The 14,170-nt window shown below is 44.1% G+C and overlaps 1 protein-coding gene across 12 annotated transcripts in view; it reads right to left on the bottom strand.

Annotated features, from left to right (window-relative positions):
* UBR4 (ubiquitin protein ligase E3 component n-recognin 4) overlaps nt 1–14,170 on the bottom strand; it is a 119,604-nt gene that overhangs the window by 66,880 nt on the left and 38,554 nt on the right. For all 12 annotated transcript variants that reach the window (XM_025048609.1, XM_025048612.1, XM_025048613.1 and 9 more), the window contains exons 33-49: nt 13,961–14,149; nt 13,475–13,538; nt 12,157–12,348; nt 11,532–11,602; nt 11,295–11,442; nt 10,632–10,859; nt 9,837–10,007; nt 8,464–8,646; nt 7,428–7,586; nt 6,940–7,092; nt 6,254–6,481; nt 5,792–5,949; nt 4,659–4,830; nt 4,209–4,410; nt 3,153–3,316; nt 2,507–2,723; nt 1,462–1,678 (exon numbers count right to left, since the gene is read on the bottom strand). In XM_025048609.1, the coding sequence (XP_024904377.1) occupies nt 1,462–1,678; nt 2,507–2,723; nt 3,153–3,316; nt 4,209–4,410; nt 4,659–4,830; nt 5,792–5,949; nt 6,254–6,481; nt 6,940–7,092; nt 7,428–7,586; nt 8,464–8,646; nt 9,837–10,007; nt 10,632–10,859; nt 11,295–11,442; nt 11,532–11,602; nt 12,157–12,348; nt 13,475–13,538; nt 13,961–14,149 (2,916 nt within the window). The remainder of the gene's footprint in view (nt 1–1,461; nt 1,679–2,506; nt 2,724–3,152; nt 3,317–4,208; nt 4,411–4,658; nt 4,831–5,791; nt 5,950–6,253; nt 6,482–6,939; nt 7,093–7,427; nt 7,587–8,463; nt 8,647–9,836; nt 10,008–10,631; nt 10,860–11,294; nt 11,443–11,531; nt 11,603–12,156; nt 12,349–13,474; nt 13,539–13,960; nt 14,150–14,170) is intronic.

The following is a 14,170-nucleotide window of genomic DNA, read 5'->3' as shown; positions in this document are numbered from 1 at the left end:
ATTGTATTTTCAGGAGCATGCCAACTGCCAACATGTAAAGGGTACTACAAAGCACCTTTAGAAACCTGAGCAATTTTCTCTTAGGAAAGGAACAGGAAACCCAACTGCTGAAGGCTATCAAGTAACACGCTCCCCAGGGACGACTCCTGTGAGTTTAACGTGGCATAGTAAAGATCAACACTCTGACGACGGACGCTCTGGACAGAGAGGGGAAGTACTGAGAAGGCAGCTGGAGAAAAAGGTCAAGGGGCAGAGGAAGGCGATGAAGAACTAGGGAAAAGGGAGCGGAGGCACAAAACGAAGTTGGAGAGAGCAAGCTCTCTGGTGGCTTTTCAGATGGTAAGACTTCTCCGTAGTCCTGCCACCCCTGCCGCCCCTGCCCCACTTCTCATCCACTGTAGAGGGGGCGCAGAGAAGGATGGGGTAAGGAAAGAAAGCCAAGAGAGTCTGAAGCGGCCAATACCAGTGCGCACATACAACCCTCCGCATACTCCACTTTTACGCGAGACAGCTCTGCAGCCATGCAATCAATGACTAGAACAGAAAGAAGCAGGAGGACTGTTCCACAGAAGCAGAATCAACGCAAAGCCACACCATTGGTTACATTGCTCTCTGACACACACTCACTCGTGCAGAGGAAAGAAAGAGGGCATACTAACCGGTCCAGCTTGGTTAAGGACTCAGTTTCAGAACTTGGGGGAGAAGCAAAGAAAAAAAAAGGAAAAAAATGTGAAGCTCGTCAGAAACCTGGAAACATCCTAAGCAAACAATATAAGAACAGGATAGGGGGGAAAAAGAGAGAAGGAGAGAGAGAAAAGGGGGAGGGAGGCTGCTGGTGGGAGGCAGTGATTCCAAGCCAAACTATTCTTATGACTTACAATGTAAGAAACTCAACATCTTACATCATGAGTTACTTCATCTGCCATGGCAAACCAGTAGCTAGCTACCTAGCACAAAGAAGCCAAGCGCAATGCTTAAGAAGGCCACTGGAGGGAGCCCTAGGAGGCTCTGAACTGCTTATAAGATGCAGCAGCCAGCCTACTGCAGCAGTATTATCACCATGTAAGTAGCTGCTGCAGAGAAAGATGAGAAGATGATGAAATCAAAATGAAAGGGAAGATTTCTCCCTATAATTTCAGCAAGACTGGATCCTAATCTATAATAACTGGCTTAAGCATCTTCTAGTCAGCAGTCTCTGGCTACTCCTCAGGGTACCTGAACGTTTAGAGAAGGCACAGAAGCCCCCGGGCAGAGACTGGAGTCAGATGGCTCTCAGCACACTTTCATTCAGGCTCTGTCTGCACACTAAGGAGATACTGAGTGTCAGGGACTTGTGCGAAAACTTGAAAATCACAGGCTAGACCTGGGCAGTTAATAGAAGCTGACTCTCTCAAGACACAGGTTCTGTAGGGAGAGTAGAAAATGGGGAGAACAGAAGACAACCCCTGACAGGGCTGGTACCTCTCCAGGACAGTTCCACTGGTGGTCGTGGGGGCAGCTGAGTCGCTCTCTCCAGTGCCATTGCTCTGGTTCAGGTTTGAAGGGCAGATGTTGCTGACGGAGGCAGAAGGGAATTCTTCCGGGGGCTCATCTGGCCAGCCAAACTGCTCCTTAGTCTTGCCGTAAATTTTTACAGCATCGATCATGGTGACACCAGCTGGATCTACCGAGGCCCCGACTGCAATAAGCAAGAGAAGCCGTTAAGAAGCACCGTCTCTAAAGGGCTAACACCACCGTCTCCAAAACAACAACCACATAGTGTGGGCAAGGGAGCAAATCACAAGGATTTTGCAGTCATAGAGGAACCTTATCTCTGAGATTTCAGCAGTGCTTTAATCTTGTATCATGCTGAATATGTGAAGAAACAGTTCCATTGACCACAAAGCCTAGGAGGTCACTACTCCAAAAAGTCCCAAACCATCATTGCAGGTATTGGCCCTTCTAATGCTATCAGGGAACCGTATGGGCCACTCCACCCCCAGGGAGCTCTGAGCACTCCCTTGTTCAAAGCACAGATCATCATCAGTATACTAACAACTATTTCTAGGAAAAGAGCATCAGACAGGTGGCCAGTAAATATTAAAGAAAGATGCCAGGCTTATAAAAGGCTCAAAGATTTGTAAGGAGGGTTTAAAGTTTACAACAGCATAAAAACGCAAGGCACTGCTAAACACCTCTCAGTCTGGTGGGACCTGAGGCCTCGCGACTTCACATGCTAATCTTGCCTCCTCTCTGCCTAAACACACGGGCTACAGAGGTGAACACTGAAGTAGACTTTTACCCTTTCTCCACCACTCCCGTTCTCATATATATCCCTTTCCTGTCACCTTGCCAGTCACCTTCATTTATATCTCGAATGAAGGTCAGAATTTCATGACGGCAGAGACCACAAAAGTATCAGTAGAGCAAAGGGTTCCCAGAATACTGGAGAGTCACAGAGAAGTGGACCCCATGTCAGCCGCCACTATGAGAAGGATACAGCCTGTGCCAGGGGCTGGTGACTCACTGAAAAGGTTCAGTTTCTTATCAGCTTGCAGGGCTTCTTCTCTGGTGAAGGGGAAATCGAACCAGCGTGAGCGACTCAGGTTAAGTTGCATAGTCCTCCCGAAGATCTCGATATATGATGGAGCCCGTTCAATTGCCTGCGTCCCAATCTGGATCCGCATGCCTGTCATCACCATTGTGCTGTTGTTGTTACTAATCTCAATGGTGAAGCCACCGGGCTGTAGGGAGGAAAGGTACACAGCAAAGAACTAATACAGGTTCTTAAGTGAAACTTGTAAACCTCAAAACGTGATCCTAGACAAGACCATTATCCTTTTAATGCCCCAGTAATTACTTCCTTGCTTCCAAGAATGGGGACATTGAGGCAGGGAGTGGACTCTCTTCAATTTCAGGCTTCCTACCCCCCAGCATGAACCACCCCCTGCTGCCCCCTGCTGTCCCCTGCACAGTAACCCTGCTGGTACTGTTGGAATAGAAGCCCTTCCACATGGGAGTGAGAATATTCATTTACTCCAGGGACCACTTAACTAAAATTAAGGATTAGACTGTGAGTATATACTTCATACCTGCATTCTAAAGAGACGTGTTCGCACGCAATATTATTTGAGTCCTGCTAGGAAATGAACCCAGCCTGACGCAATCCTCACCTTGGTGTTGGCCACATACATGCCAGTGGAATTCAGCCGGTGCTTTATCTGTTGTGCATTGTAGACCTGCAGGAGATCATTACCACCAAACTCCACATCTGTCAGCTGCTGGTTGTGCTCAAAGAAGTCAATAGGGAAGGTCACCTGGCTAGACGTGCGGGTTGCTGTGGAGAGCAGCACCAGATTGCAGAGAGCATCAGTGAATGTAGTCTCTACCACATCTGTGTCCGGTCAACAGAGAAAGACCCCTCCCGGCCAAACCCACACTCGCACACTCTAACCTTTCCAGACCAACTCTGGATTACAATGTTTGCATCAATATGATGCCCACATGTGGTTAATTGTCCAATAAGTCATTATCCCCATAACTTAGCAGGACAAAGAAATCAGATTTTGATGCTGAGTACAGGTAATAACACTAGATTCTCTCACAGCTGGTTTATCCAAAATAAATAGAAACTATTTCTTTACAGGAGGATGAGCTGCATCATTATCTCAAACACAGACTCTGTAACAAATTTCAGGTATCGGGATGACCCCTACAATGGTCTTTGCTTAGCCAGATTCATTCACTCCTAATTTCGAGCTTTTACTCCCTGCAGATTCCTCTATCAGTCAGTAGCAAGACGCCCAGCTCAGAGACTTATGGTGGGTTCTTCACTACTCAGTGGGAAATTAAGCAACGGAAGGATCGACCCCTCAATCAGTTTCGTCTTGCACTTCACGCCAGGCAAACCATCTTCCCTAAACCCAGACAAAAATCTCTCAAACAAGGTCCAAGAGATAATTCTTTACTGGGCACCTAAGAATGGATAACCTGAAGTGGAGAGTCAGTGGGTGCATCCCCATTTGCACAATGTATCTCTAGAACACTGATGACTTCAGAAAACTTGACTCCACTTTTGGGAAGTTAGCTAGCACATATCCCTACCTTTACAAAATGTGCAAGCAGGACAGTCACGGATTCTTCATGGATATTTACAAGTCTATTCTGAGTCATCATCTAGAAGACTGCCACTCCCATTCCCCTACCAGTCTTTTGAGGAGGGGCCTTACTGATGGTAGCTGTTTTACGCTTGCGAACAGGCTTCATTATGCTGATCACACTGCTAGGCTGCAGGGAGGGCTGAAGCCAGTAGGAGGTATTCTCCACATTGGCCATGTAAATGCGCAGGCTGCCATCCTCACACAGCAAAATCATTGTTGTCCGCTGCTGCTCGTTGCAGGCTGTGTGCCTAATGGCAACCATGTCTTGGATCTGGACGGGGACAAAGGAGGGTGTTAGTTCCCACACCCATGGATCAGAACAGAGAGAAAGAGGCAAAGAAGCAACTTGTTGCATGGTCAGTTACACGTTGCAGAAGGGTGGCAAAGGCATAGGAGAAAATGGATCAAAATTCTTTTACAGACCTCCACTAAAAGAGCTACAAAAGTAGCATAATGTACAAATATAAAACTAGATCGGGGTCACAGTCTATTCGAGTGATGGGAAAATCTGGCACTGACCTTTGCTTTAGCAGGAAGAGTCTTTATCTCTTGAATAAGAAAAGTGTCTGGTTTCACCATAACTACCAGTGGCACACCTGTAGTTTGCTGCACACAACACACCAAGCCAGGGTGGTTCATCACCTCGGACCACTGGCAAAGGGCAGGAGATGTCTTACTGCCACCATTGGAACTGTAGAAGACAAAAGTGGCCATAGTTAGGTGTCAATAACCACCTATTAATGCTTTCCTTGACCTAAAGGCCATCCTCACTAAATCCTTGACTCCAGGGGCAATATATTTGTCCAGGGCGAACCTCAGTTTTACTCCAAGCCATGTATATACTCTCATATGGCCCAATGTGTGTCCCTGGCAGGGGTCCTGGTTAGAATCTCCACTGCTGGGTTCCACTGTCTGAGGGACTAGGTGACCCTCTGTGCCTAGAGGTTGCCAACTACATAAGGCCATGGAGCTGCCTAAGGCTGATGACCTATTGTCCTATTAAGGATCTCCAAGTACATCACGTTATAGGTAAATAGCATCCATTTAATTTTATCCCAAACCAGGGAATTCACAAAGCAGAGCCAGAGACAAAGTGCTATAATGGCTCTTTAACAGCAGATTAAGAAAAGAATAAGAAACCCTAAACCTGTTCTTTCTCTTCCATAAATAAAAGACTCACTCCCTCACACGCACCTCTCTTACCTGGAAATGTGACAGAAGCCTCTGCCTCCCCCAATCCCAACCATGCCCCCACTACTGATACCATGTTCTATTTACTGATAAATCCCCCAAGAGGGCAACTTAAAGGGCATTTTCACAGCGAGTCCAGGAGAAATTTATTTACACTTCTCAAAACTCAGTAATCACATTAAAATCAGGTTTGCTGCCTTGACTATAGCTTTTCCTTCTGAGTGACAGCGGCCCCCCAAATTGCCTCTTACAGCTAATGGTCTCCATGGTGGGGGACAGCCCAACCTGTCAACACTGGATGCTGCTTGATTTTAAAGATATCTAGCAGAAAGGGAGAGGTCTGCTGGGAAAAAATAAGTTTCGCCCAAAGCTAAGTTCCACAGACAGTATCTTGGAGCAGGTTGGAGCCCTCCTCTTCACATAGGCACTGTGGAAGCCGAGGGCCACATGCTCACTCTCACCTTTTGATGCTGATGGAGAAGAGCTGCAACACCTCCAGGGTCGTCCTGCTAATGGTGGCCGCAAATGATTTGCCTTGACAATAGCTGAAGAACAGCATCTGCAACACGTGGGAGTAGTAGACAGACACACCGCCACCTGCCACTTGGCTGTTACTGTCCTGTCAAAACAAAACACAACATCTGCATTAACTTCTCACGTTGTCTTGGGTACCAGCTTCCGGTTTTGCTGGTTATTAGTTTTAAATCATGATTATGGCCTCTCATAGTCTAAACATGAGACCCCTGCGGGTAAATCTTAAAAATACATGAGAACAAAGAAACGTCAAGTTGGATTGGTTTAGCCCTAAAGGACATGATCTCTTGCTACTAGTTAGATAAAAAATCATAAGAAAAAAGAACAACAGAAGAGCTGTTAGGCTAATTAAATCTGGAACAGAAGGAGTTGGCAACATTTGCTCTAACCTTCAGGTCCTCATGGTTAATTTCCAGAACATTAGTGACATAGAAGGGTCCCTGCTGGGCACTGCTGGCCTCTTCCATGAGCTGAGTATAGATGTATCCAGCCGAAGACATTATAACAATGATGTTCTTTCCCTCCTCGTTGAAGAGGAAGGTAACGTCTCTTATCTTTGAGCTCGGCAGGAGAAAGTAGAAGGTTGGGCTCAAAGCATCGACAGACAGGTCATAGATCTGCAGGACGAATGGAACAAAGAAAAAATAAGGGGCGACCTATGTCAACTCCATCCCCAAATTATCCTGGTTAATCCGAAGAGCTGCAACTGTGAGCAATGGGCATTCACCCACCATTCGACAGCATCTATAAATGTTAGGCACTGAGCATATAAAGATGAATAAAGTATCTTTTTACTCTTCCTCAAGGAATGAGTAGAACAGAGATACACATCAAAAAATTCTGTAACAAGTAACAGCCGTGCACTTGGTACAGCCAGTGCAGAACCAAAATTGATTTCATATTGCCTACACAAAGAAAGCTCCTGATCAGCAATATAACAAAGGGAACAAATGTCAGAATTTTTTTTTTTTTTTTTTAATTTCTGGGAGAAGCTAGCACACAGTGGAGATCAGACATTCTGGATTTAGAAGTAAAATCATTCTAAAGCCACATCATCAAAGAGCTGTTACTATACCTTGACAAAGTCTGCGGTGACAATCGCTAACTCAGTCTGTGAACCAGGTAACCACACGGCTTTGATGATGAAGTTCCCCGTTGCCAACTGGGGGTGCAACACTAGATGATCCGAAACGGAGCCTGAGCTACCGAACGTCAGCACGTGGCAGTCCTGGGCACGGTTTACGGAACAGAATGGTTAACAGATGATTTGGAAATAGGCTGATCACTTCAGAGTTCTAATGTTTCCTTTTCTTCCCTAATATTCCCTTCCTTCAGATAGTATTCAGACTAATAACACACTCAGGTTTCAAGAGCACGCAAAGATTATTTCCATTATAAAAGCAATCTGGAAGAAATTCAGAGAAAGATTTCTTTTGCATTCCAGTGGCTTTTAATAAAGTTTAATCTCATCAACAAGTAGGAGACAGCAGTGCTGAAAACAGGAGAGAGAAAGTGACCAGGATCCACAGCTGTAGGTGGTGAATCCTGGATCAGGACTGTTACCTTTAGCCCACACACAGCCAGGTAGTCCTCCTTGCAGGGATTCCCAGTGAGGCTCAAGACAGTGAAGGGGACTGGGGCAGATGCCAGGCGGGTCAGAGTCAACTTCCTTTTGCTGGAATCTGCCTGCTTCAGCAGTGCAGAGAGCTGCAGAACAGTGATCTGCAAAGAACCATTACCAATTTATTCTTAACCCTAGTCTTCAAAGAACACAGAGCAAAAACAAAAGCTTCTCCAATAGGGATACGAGTTTGCAGGTGTGTATTGTGGATAAGCCTCTTAGGAAAATCCTCCGCCAATATCGGCCTCTGTTTCTCCTGGCTGAAAGGTATGGAGTGTCTTTCATTTCCTGTTTCTAGTGAGGACCAAACATGAGCAATAAAACCAACTTCTCTTTGTATAATCAGTTCAAAAAAATAAATAATTCCTATGTACTACATCCTTTCTAGTTCTCTACAAAATGTTTTTAAAGGTATTTTTGAACTGTTTTGAGGACTATTCATCTCTAGTTTTTCACTTAAGATAAAGCTAAAACAACTTCACTGATGATGAAACCAGAATAAAGCAATGTGAGTTAAGATACCCACCACTCTCCAACTTCTACAACACGACATATAAACTTCCCTGTGTCCTCAGAGGGCTGAGGGCAGGAAAGAACTAAATAAGGAACACTGAGCCTTCCTACAAAGACTATTACCTCTCAGTTTGTGCCTTCCAGTGACCAAACTGGGCAAGACTGGGAGCCACCTGTGCTGGGTAACTGCTGGTCATCCATCACCTTTCCCCAGGGGCTTGAAGGCTATGTTCTGAATGGGAATTTACTACTGAGAGTCTTTGTTCTAGCCAGACTGGATATAAATCTAATCGAGTAACTCAGGCTTCAGGAAGAAACACTCACTGAGCACTCTCCCTAAAGCATTCTTGGAGCCCCAGACTCTTTTTTTTTTTCAGCTAATCTGAACATAGTCATCTACCTGTTTTACTTAGCACTTAAGACAAACATGACCTAAAATGAGTGAGAAGGAATTGGAAGACCCACCTTGCCTTTCTCATGGCTGACAGCCAAATGCTGGCGGCGCCCATGGGGAGAGGAAAGCACACACATAGCTACCCGCCTGAGCACATGGGCGCTGATTAGCTGTCGAATAGTCTGGCCCTGATCTCCACTGTAATTCATCCGAACATTCTCAAAGGCACCTTCCTGGGAGCCCAAGGTGGGAACCTGGCAAAGAGGGAAGCAGAGAGAGTAGGCAGTAATAAGGCAAACAAGATCAAGTAGATTTGTACACTATTCAGGTGACTGAGACACTGCAGTTGGTCATTCAAAAGCAGTGGACTCTAATCTTTAATCCATGAACACCGGTAAATTTTTAAAGTCATTTGTCAGTCCAATAAGAACAATGTAGTGAACATTTCATAAAGCTAAATTTAATTAATAAAAAGTATCAACCTTTAAAAAAAATGTTAAAATGCACTTTTAAAAAAAATAAAATATGATAATAGGATTTTTTTTTCATTGATCTAACCTGGCAAATTTAAAAGTCACAGCTTTATGGATCACCAATGCCATGCCAATATTTTTCAGGTTCATCTTTAATATCTAAAAGTCTAAAAAACACTGCTCTAAAACTGTGACTGTTTTCATTTGTCTGTTTGTTTGGAAAGTAATGGGAACATATACTGGACCACACAGTGTCGTCTACTCCTTACCTTCCGTTTTAAAGGCATGGATTCACAAATATCTTTTATACTACTGTGTAACTGCTGTATAAAACTATAATTGATTTTTAATAAAATACCAAAATGTGTATATGTATGTGTGTGAATTTCCAAGTGAATATTTTTTCCTTAAAAAGTCACTATATGAAATCTAGTCATGTACCTCATTTACTTTTACATTTCTCTTTTACTTTCCACTAAAGAGGCCATGCAGGCCCCAGTGGAAGTCCTATATTCAGGGCTGAGCCCAGGTTTTAAAGGGGATCATGACTTATAATTTATAAGCCAAATCAAATGAAGAGCTAAAGGAAAGTTACTCAAACAAAGCAAACTTCACAAGCAGATGAGCTGCAGAGGAGGAGACGCAGTAAGGTTTCCTATTTATACAGAGAATAAATTTCTAACTATTGGAATTGCCTCGGAATGAAGATCCTCACATCTTGGTGGTTCATTTATTTACATGGTCTGAAAAAGTGACTTATTCACTGGGTTAGTCCAAATGACTCCTTTTGAAGACACACCTCATACGCTGATTTTCAAACTGAATGTCCTAATATCTTAAGTTCTAAGTTCTGAATGGCCAGGGACTGACTGTTCTAAGGATAGTCCTCATAGTATACAGCGAACTCTGGCATCCCAGTAAGCTTGCTGGTTCCTAAACCCATCTAACTTCCTGACCCTGCACACACTCACCATCAGTTGGTCTGTCATCTCAACCACCTTGTCCACCGTATGCAGCTCGCAGAGGGCTTGCTGAGCCCGGCTGCTGCTCCCCACAGCAGAAGCCTGCTGAAAGTTGGTCTGAATGGCATCCATGAGGAAATTGAGCATGTCTAACACGAGAGGAGCGAAGGAGAAATTGGCCTGAGAAAAATCCAAATAAATAAGTGAAAAAAAAAAAGAGACAGGAAAATAACGGGTCCTACTCATAATAATCTTGCCTTCAGAATACATCATGGAGAATCATCTCATTCTCTCCATAATCCTGGATTTAATTCCAGCCAATATGTTACTATGCTACTAACTCTAGAGCAATCTTTCTAAAGCAGGAGTCCCACAGAGATTACCCTAATGCTCAAACACAACCATCATGCAAAATTAGCATCTTCTCTCCTGTGAAGCTAAAATGGTTTTTAGTTATGTACCATCCTTGGGAAAATTGAGAAAATAATCACTCAAATCATTTTCTATACTTCAGATTAGGAACCCTGGGCAACAAAGGGTGTTCTAGAGGATTACACAACTAAAATTTACCCTCCCACAAATTCCCACAATACACCAGTCATACATCCTTCCCTATGAGGAATAACTGACAACACATGCTATTTTATGTTCACACTGTGGAAATGAGTAAACTTAGAGAAAGGAGAAATAACTCCAAGTCCCACCAGTGGAGCTGTGAGGACAGCCTTGAGCATTGTTTGCTCATGAACCACCTTACCAGGCTCCGCCCTCTGCCCACGGTGCTGGGCGCCATTTAAAGCCCACCTGGTTCTGCAGCTCCTCTCGGCAGCCCTCCACTGTGCGGCACAGGCTGCTCTTCTTGGGCTTCTCCTCGTCAGCACCCTTTCCATCGCTGATGGTGACTTTGGCTTTGTCAGCTGGGGACGTGCTGGTGTGCCGCACCAGACTCTCCGAAACCCTGGGTTCACTCTGAAATGCTGACTCCTTCATGGTGGAGCTCATGCCACTGCTAGGTGTTCGCTTCACCAGTGCCTAGGAACAGAAAACATCAGAGGCCCTAAGCTCTTGCCACAAGCACAGGTGAAATACTGCCTAAGATCTTGGAAGAAAATCTGACTCGAAAGAGAAATTGGCTAGCCATTTAAATGGCACACAAAAGTCTGAATTCTAATCTCCATGGTATTTACCTAATATCTAATACTTACCCACTCACAGCAGGAGGTCTTGATTATAACATCTGAAATTGCAGGGGGTCTCAGAAAAAACTGCAAGATCTCCAAGGACCCTGCAAGTTCTAACAAGCGCTGACATTCTAAGTGAAGTGCTTAAGCCACGATCAGTGATAGAACCAGAACTTACTCCTAGCCCCAGGTCATTATAATATGGCAATTTCCCAGTTTGGCTTAAGCATTCTCTCATCACAGACAAGTCACCCTTTATAGCCCAGCAAATGTTTTACTCTCTCACCAAACAGCTGCCATCCTCCTTGGCTCCACAGTCACAGAAGAAGGACCCATATTTGGCATAAGAAATCTCATGATCTTTGTGGCACACCTTGGCGCACACTGTGCACACACCCACCCCATCGACCATTTTGCAGGTATGACAGTGGTACCTACGAAGAACAAAAACCAGCAAATGAGCCCCAAGTCCCAACAAGCAAGGCCTAGCAAACTCTTACCTAAAAGAAAGAGCTATTCTTACCAATGCTGGTTCATGAATTCTTTCTGAGTGATGGTGAAAGTACAGAGTTTATTGCAAAGAGAATCTTCATCCTTCAAAGATAATAAATTTTTTTAATTAGAAACATATCCCTCCACACAGACACCCACAAAAACATACTCTACGTAAACCGTCAACTCATAAATGACCAAGAGAAACCTATGTTAATTGGAAATGGCTTGCAGGCTATGAATGTGCTGCAATTTCAGGTGAGACCTTAAAGCTTTGTGGTTAAGAAAAAGCGAAAGCTTATGCTTTCTCCACAAAGGAGCTCATACCATTCCCATAAAAAATTCATCCCTGAAACTCCATTTTGGATGCAAAAATTAAGAAATTGTGGAATAACTGGCTCTGGATGGAAGAAGGCATATGCTTATTAAATAGTCCTTTCCCCCAAGAGATTAGGTCCCTTAGGCTTGCTCCGTAGGCCTGGAGGATCATTCCGGCATTAATCGGGTAAGCTGAGAGAAAGCAGTAAGGACTGGGAAGAGCTCTGAAGCTCAAAGGGGCTAGAAGCCCTTGCTAACAAGGGCTTGTTAGCAAAAGCTGTGCAAGCGCAGTCAGCAGTTACCCTGTGGGGCTACCCTGGCGGTTACTTGGTACTTACCGAATCCTCAGCCTGGGAGTCTTCCTCTTCCACTGCCAGCTCCTCCACCCAGTCTGAGTCCACCTCAATGGCCCTCTCTTCCCCATCCACTGAGAGGTGACTTGGACCTTGACCGTTACTCTGGCTCAGGGCATTGGTGACATCAGCCAAGTAAGACATAATATGGCATGTGCACTCCAGGACTACCACATGCTAAAAAAGAAGACCACCATTGCACTGAAACCTCGGTTCTTTGTATTTCATTAATATGTAAACTTGTTTTCTCAAGCTTTTCCCAATAAAGCTCAATTTCAAAGGAATGGTATAAAAGCAAAAATGAAACAAAGCACAAAAACATGTTCTAATTATTTCTCCAGCTCTCAGTACTATGACCACATAAGGCCGGTCAATAAATTGTACTGAATTACTGTGTATTCATTTATTTTTAAGCACAAAGGTAACTCTTTATATTATAAAATCAAAACCAGGAAAATAGAGTAAAAATGGAAACAAAAATCATTCAAGAAGCGTCTAGATTAAAAGCATGAATAAGCACTCATTAACATTTTTCCTATCATTAGCATTTTTTTTTAACCATTAGTGAAAGACATTTAAATTACTGGGTTTGAATTAATGCAGTAGATGAGGAATAGCTTCAGAGATAAGTGAAAAACTTGCCAGCAAACCACTGCAGGTAGTTCATGCCCAACAGTCTGGCATGAAAGCCGCAGATGTCTTGGTTCCTCACTATGCATTCTGACGGCTCAGAGTTGAAAGGATACAGATTAGCAAGAGAGAAAGAAATGAATCCGTGCTGTGGCGGGTCTCAAAGAGGAGTTATCTGTTTAGCCATCTCTGTCAGGTATATGAGTTGGGTGGGGGTGGGGTGGAGGAAGGGGCTGTGCCTCAATGCAAGATTTCTGTCAGATTCGAATCCCTTTTCTCAGCACAGTGACCTGAATCTTCAGGCAAGGTAAACAATTCTAGTATCCAAACTGGTGCTGAAGAGGTAGTCTGTAACCCCATATAATACCTACTCAAGAGAGCACAGTTCCAATGCAAGAGCAGGGGGCAGTTTTCCATAGCATATTGGTATCTAAAAATAGCAGGAATTCACAATGTTTTAAGAAGGATTCTGGTGGATGTTTGTTTGCCAAAATGTTTTCTTCCTATCACCTCTTGCCACCCAAAAGACGCCTGAGGGCATGCAGTTAGCAAAGACACACTGTCAGGTCTTTGAAAACGTAGAGCAGCCAGAGACAGAAGCCAATGGAAAGGAGAGCCTTCCGTCTGACCACAAACAGAATCATCACTCCCTCACTGTAGTCACTTTTCTTACCTTTCCATGCATTACATTGGCATTCAGTTTTTCAACCACATTCTTCTGTGATAGGTATTTCTTGCTGTCCCAAAGGAAAAAAAGGGGGGGGAGACACAAAATCATCTAAGGAACCAAAGAAAAGAAGCACCTTCATGAATCTTGCATCTATTTGTGGACACTGTGAAGCAAAGATATTCTTAGAAAACTACATAGGTAATGAGAGGTTTGGGGTGCCCTGGCCTTATCACTGACACTTGGTTCACTTTTCCCAAGACTTCTGGGAATAATAAACAGGAAACCCTACTAATAATGAAGATTAAGTTTAAAGTGAACAGAATTATTGTCTACTCCCTCAGCCCTCAATAAAAAGGCAGAGAGAGATTCTAAGTTTCTTTTATACTCACTCTGAGCTACAAAGAAAATAACCTGCAATTACTCATTCCCTTTTATCTAAGAGCAATGCTGCAACCTATGCTATGGATGGTTCCTCCAATTTCATCTTACCATCTACTCAGCCAGTCCACAGCAGCATTATGAAGCTGAAGATGGCCAGCACCTTGACCTGCACTGGCCAGGGTGGCCATTACAACCATGAGTTCAGGGAAACCAGTTCCGTCACCGTTGGCTAGCATCTCTGTTGCCATGGGGATCAGGGTACCCAAAAGCACAGCACACACACCTTCCCCGACTTGGCTGGTAAAAAAGAAATAGCAA

This window comes from Pteropus alecto, unplaced genomic scaffold (genome assembly GCF_000325575.1).
Source record: "Pteropus alecto unplaced genomic scaffold, ASM32557v1 scaffold125, whole genome shotgun sequence".
Taxonomy (NCBI): domain Eukaryota; kingdom Metazoa; phylum Chordata; class Mammalia; order Chiroptera; family Pteropodidae; genus Pteropus; species Pteropus alecto.
This window is presented reverse-complemented; position numbering and strand designations above follow the sequence as displayed.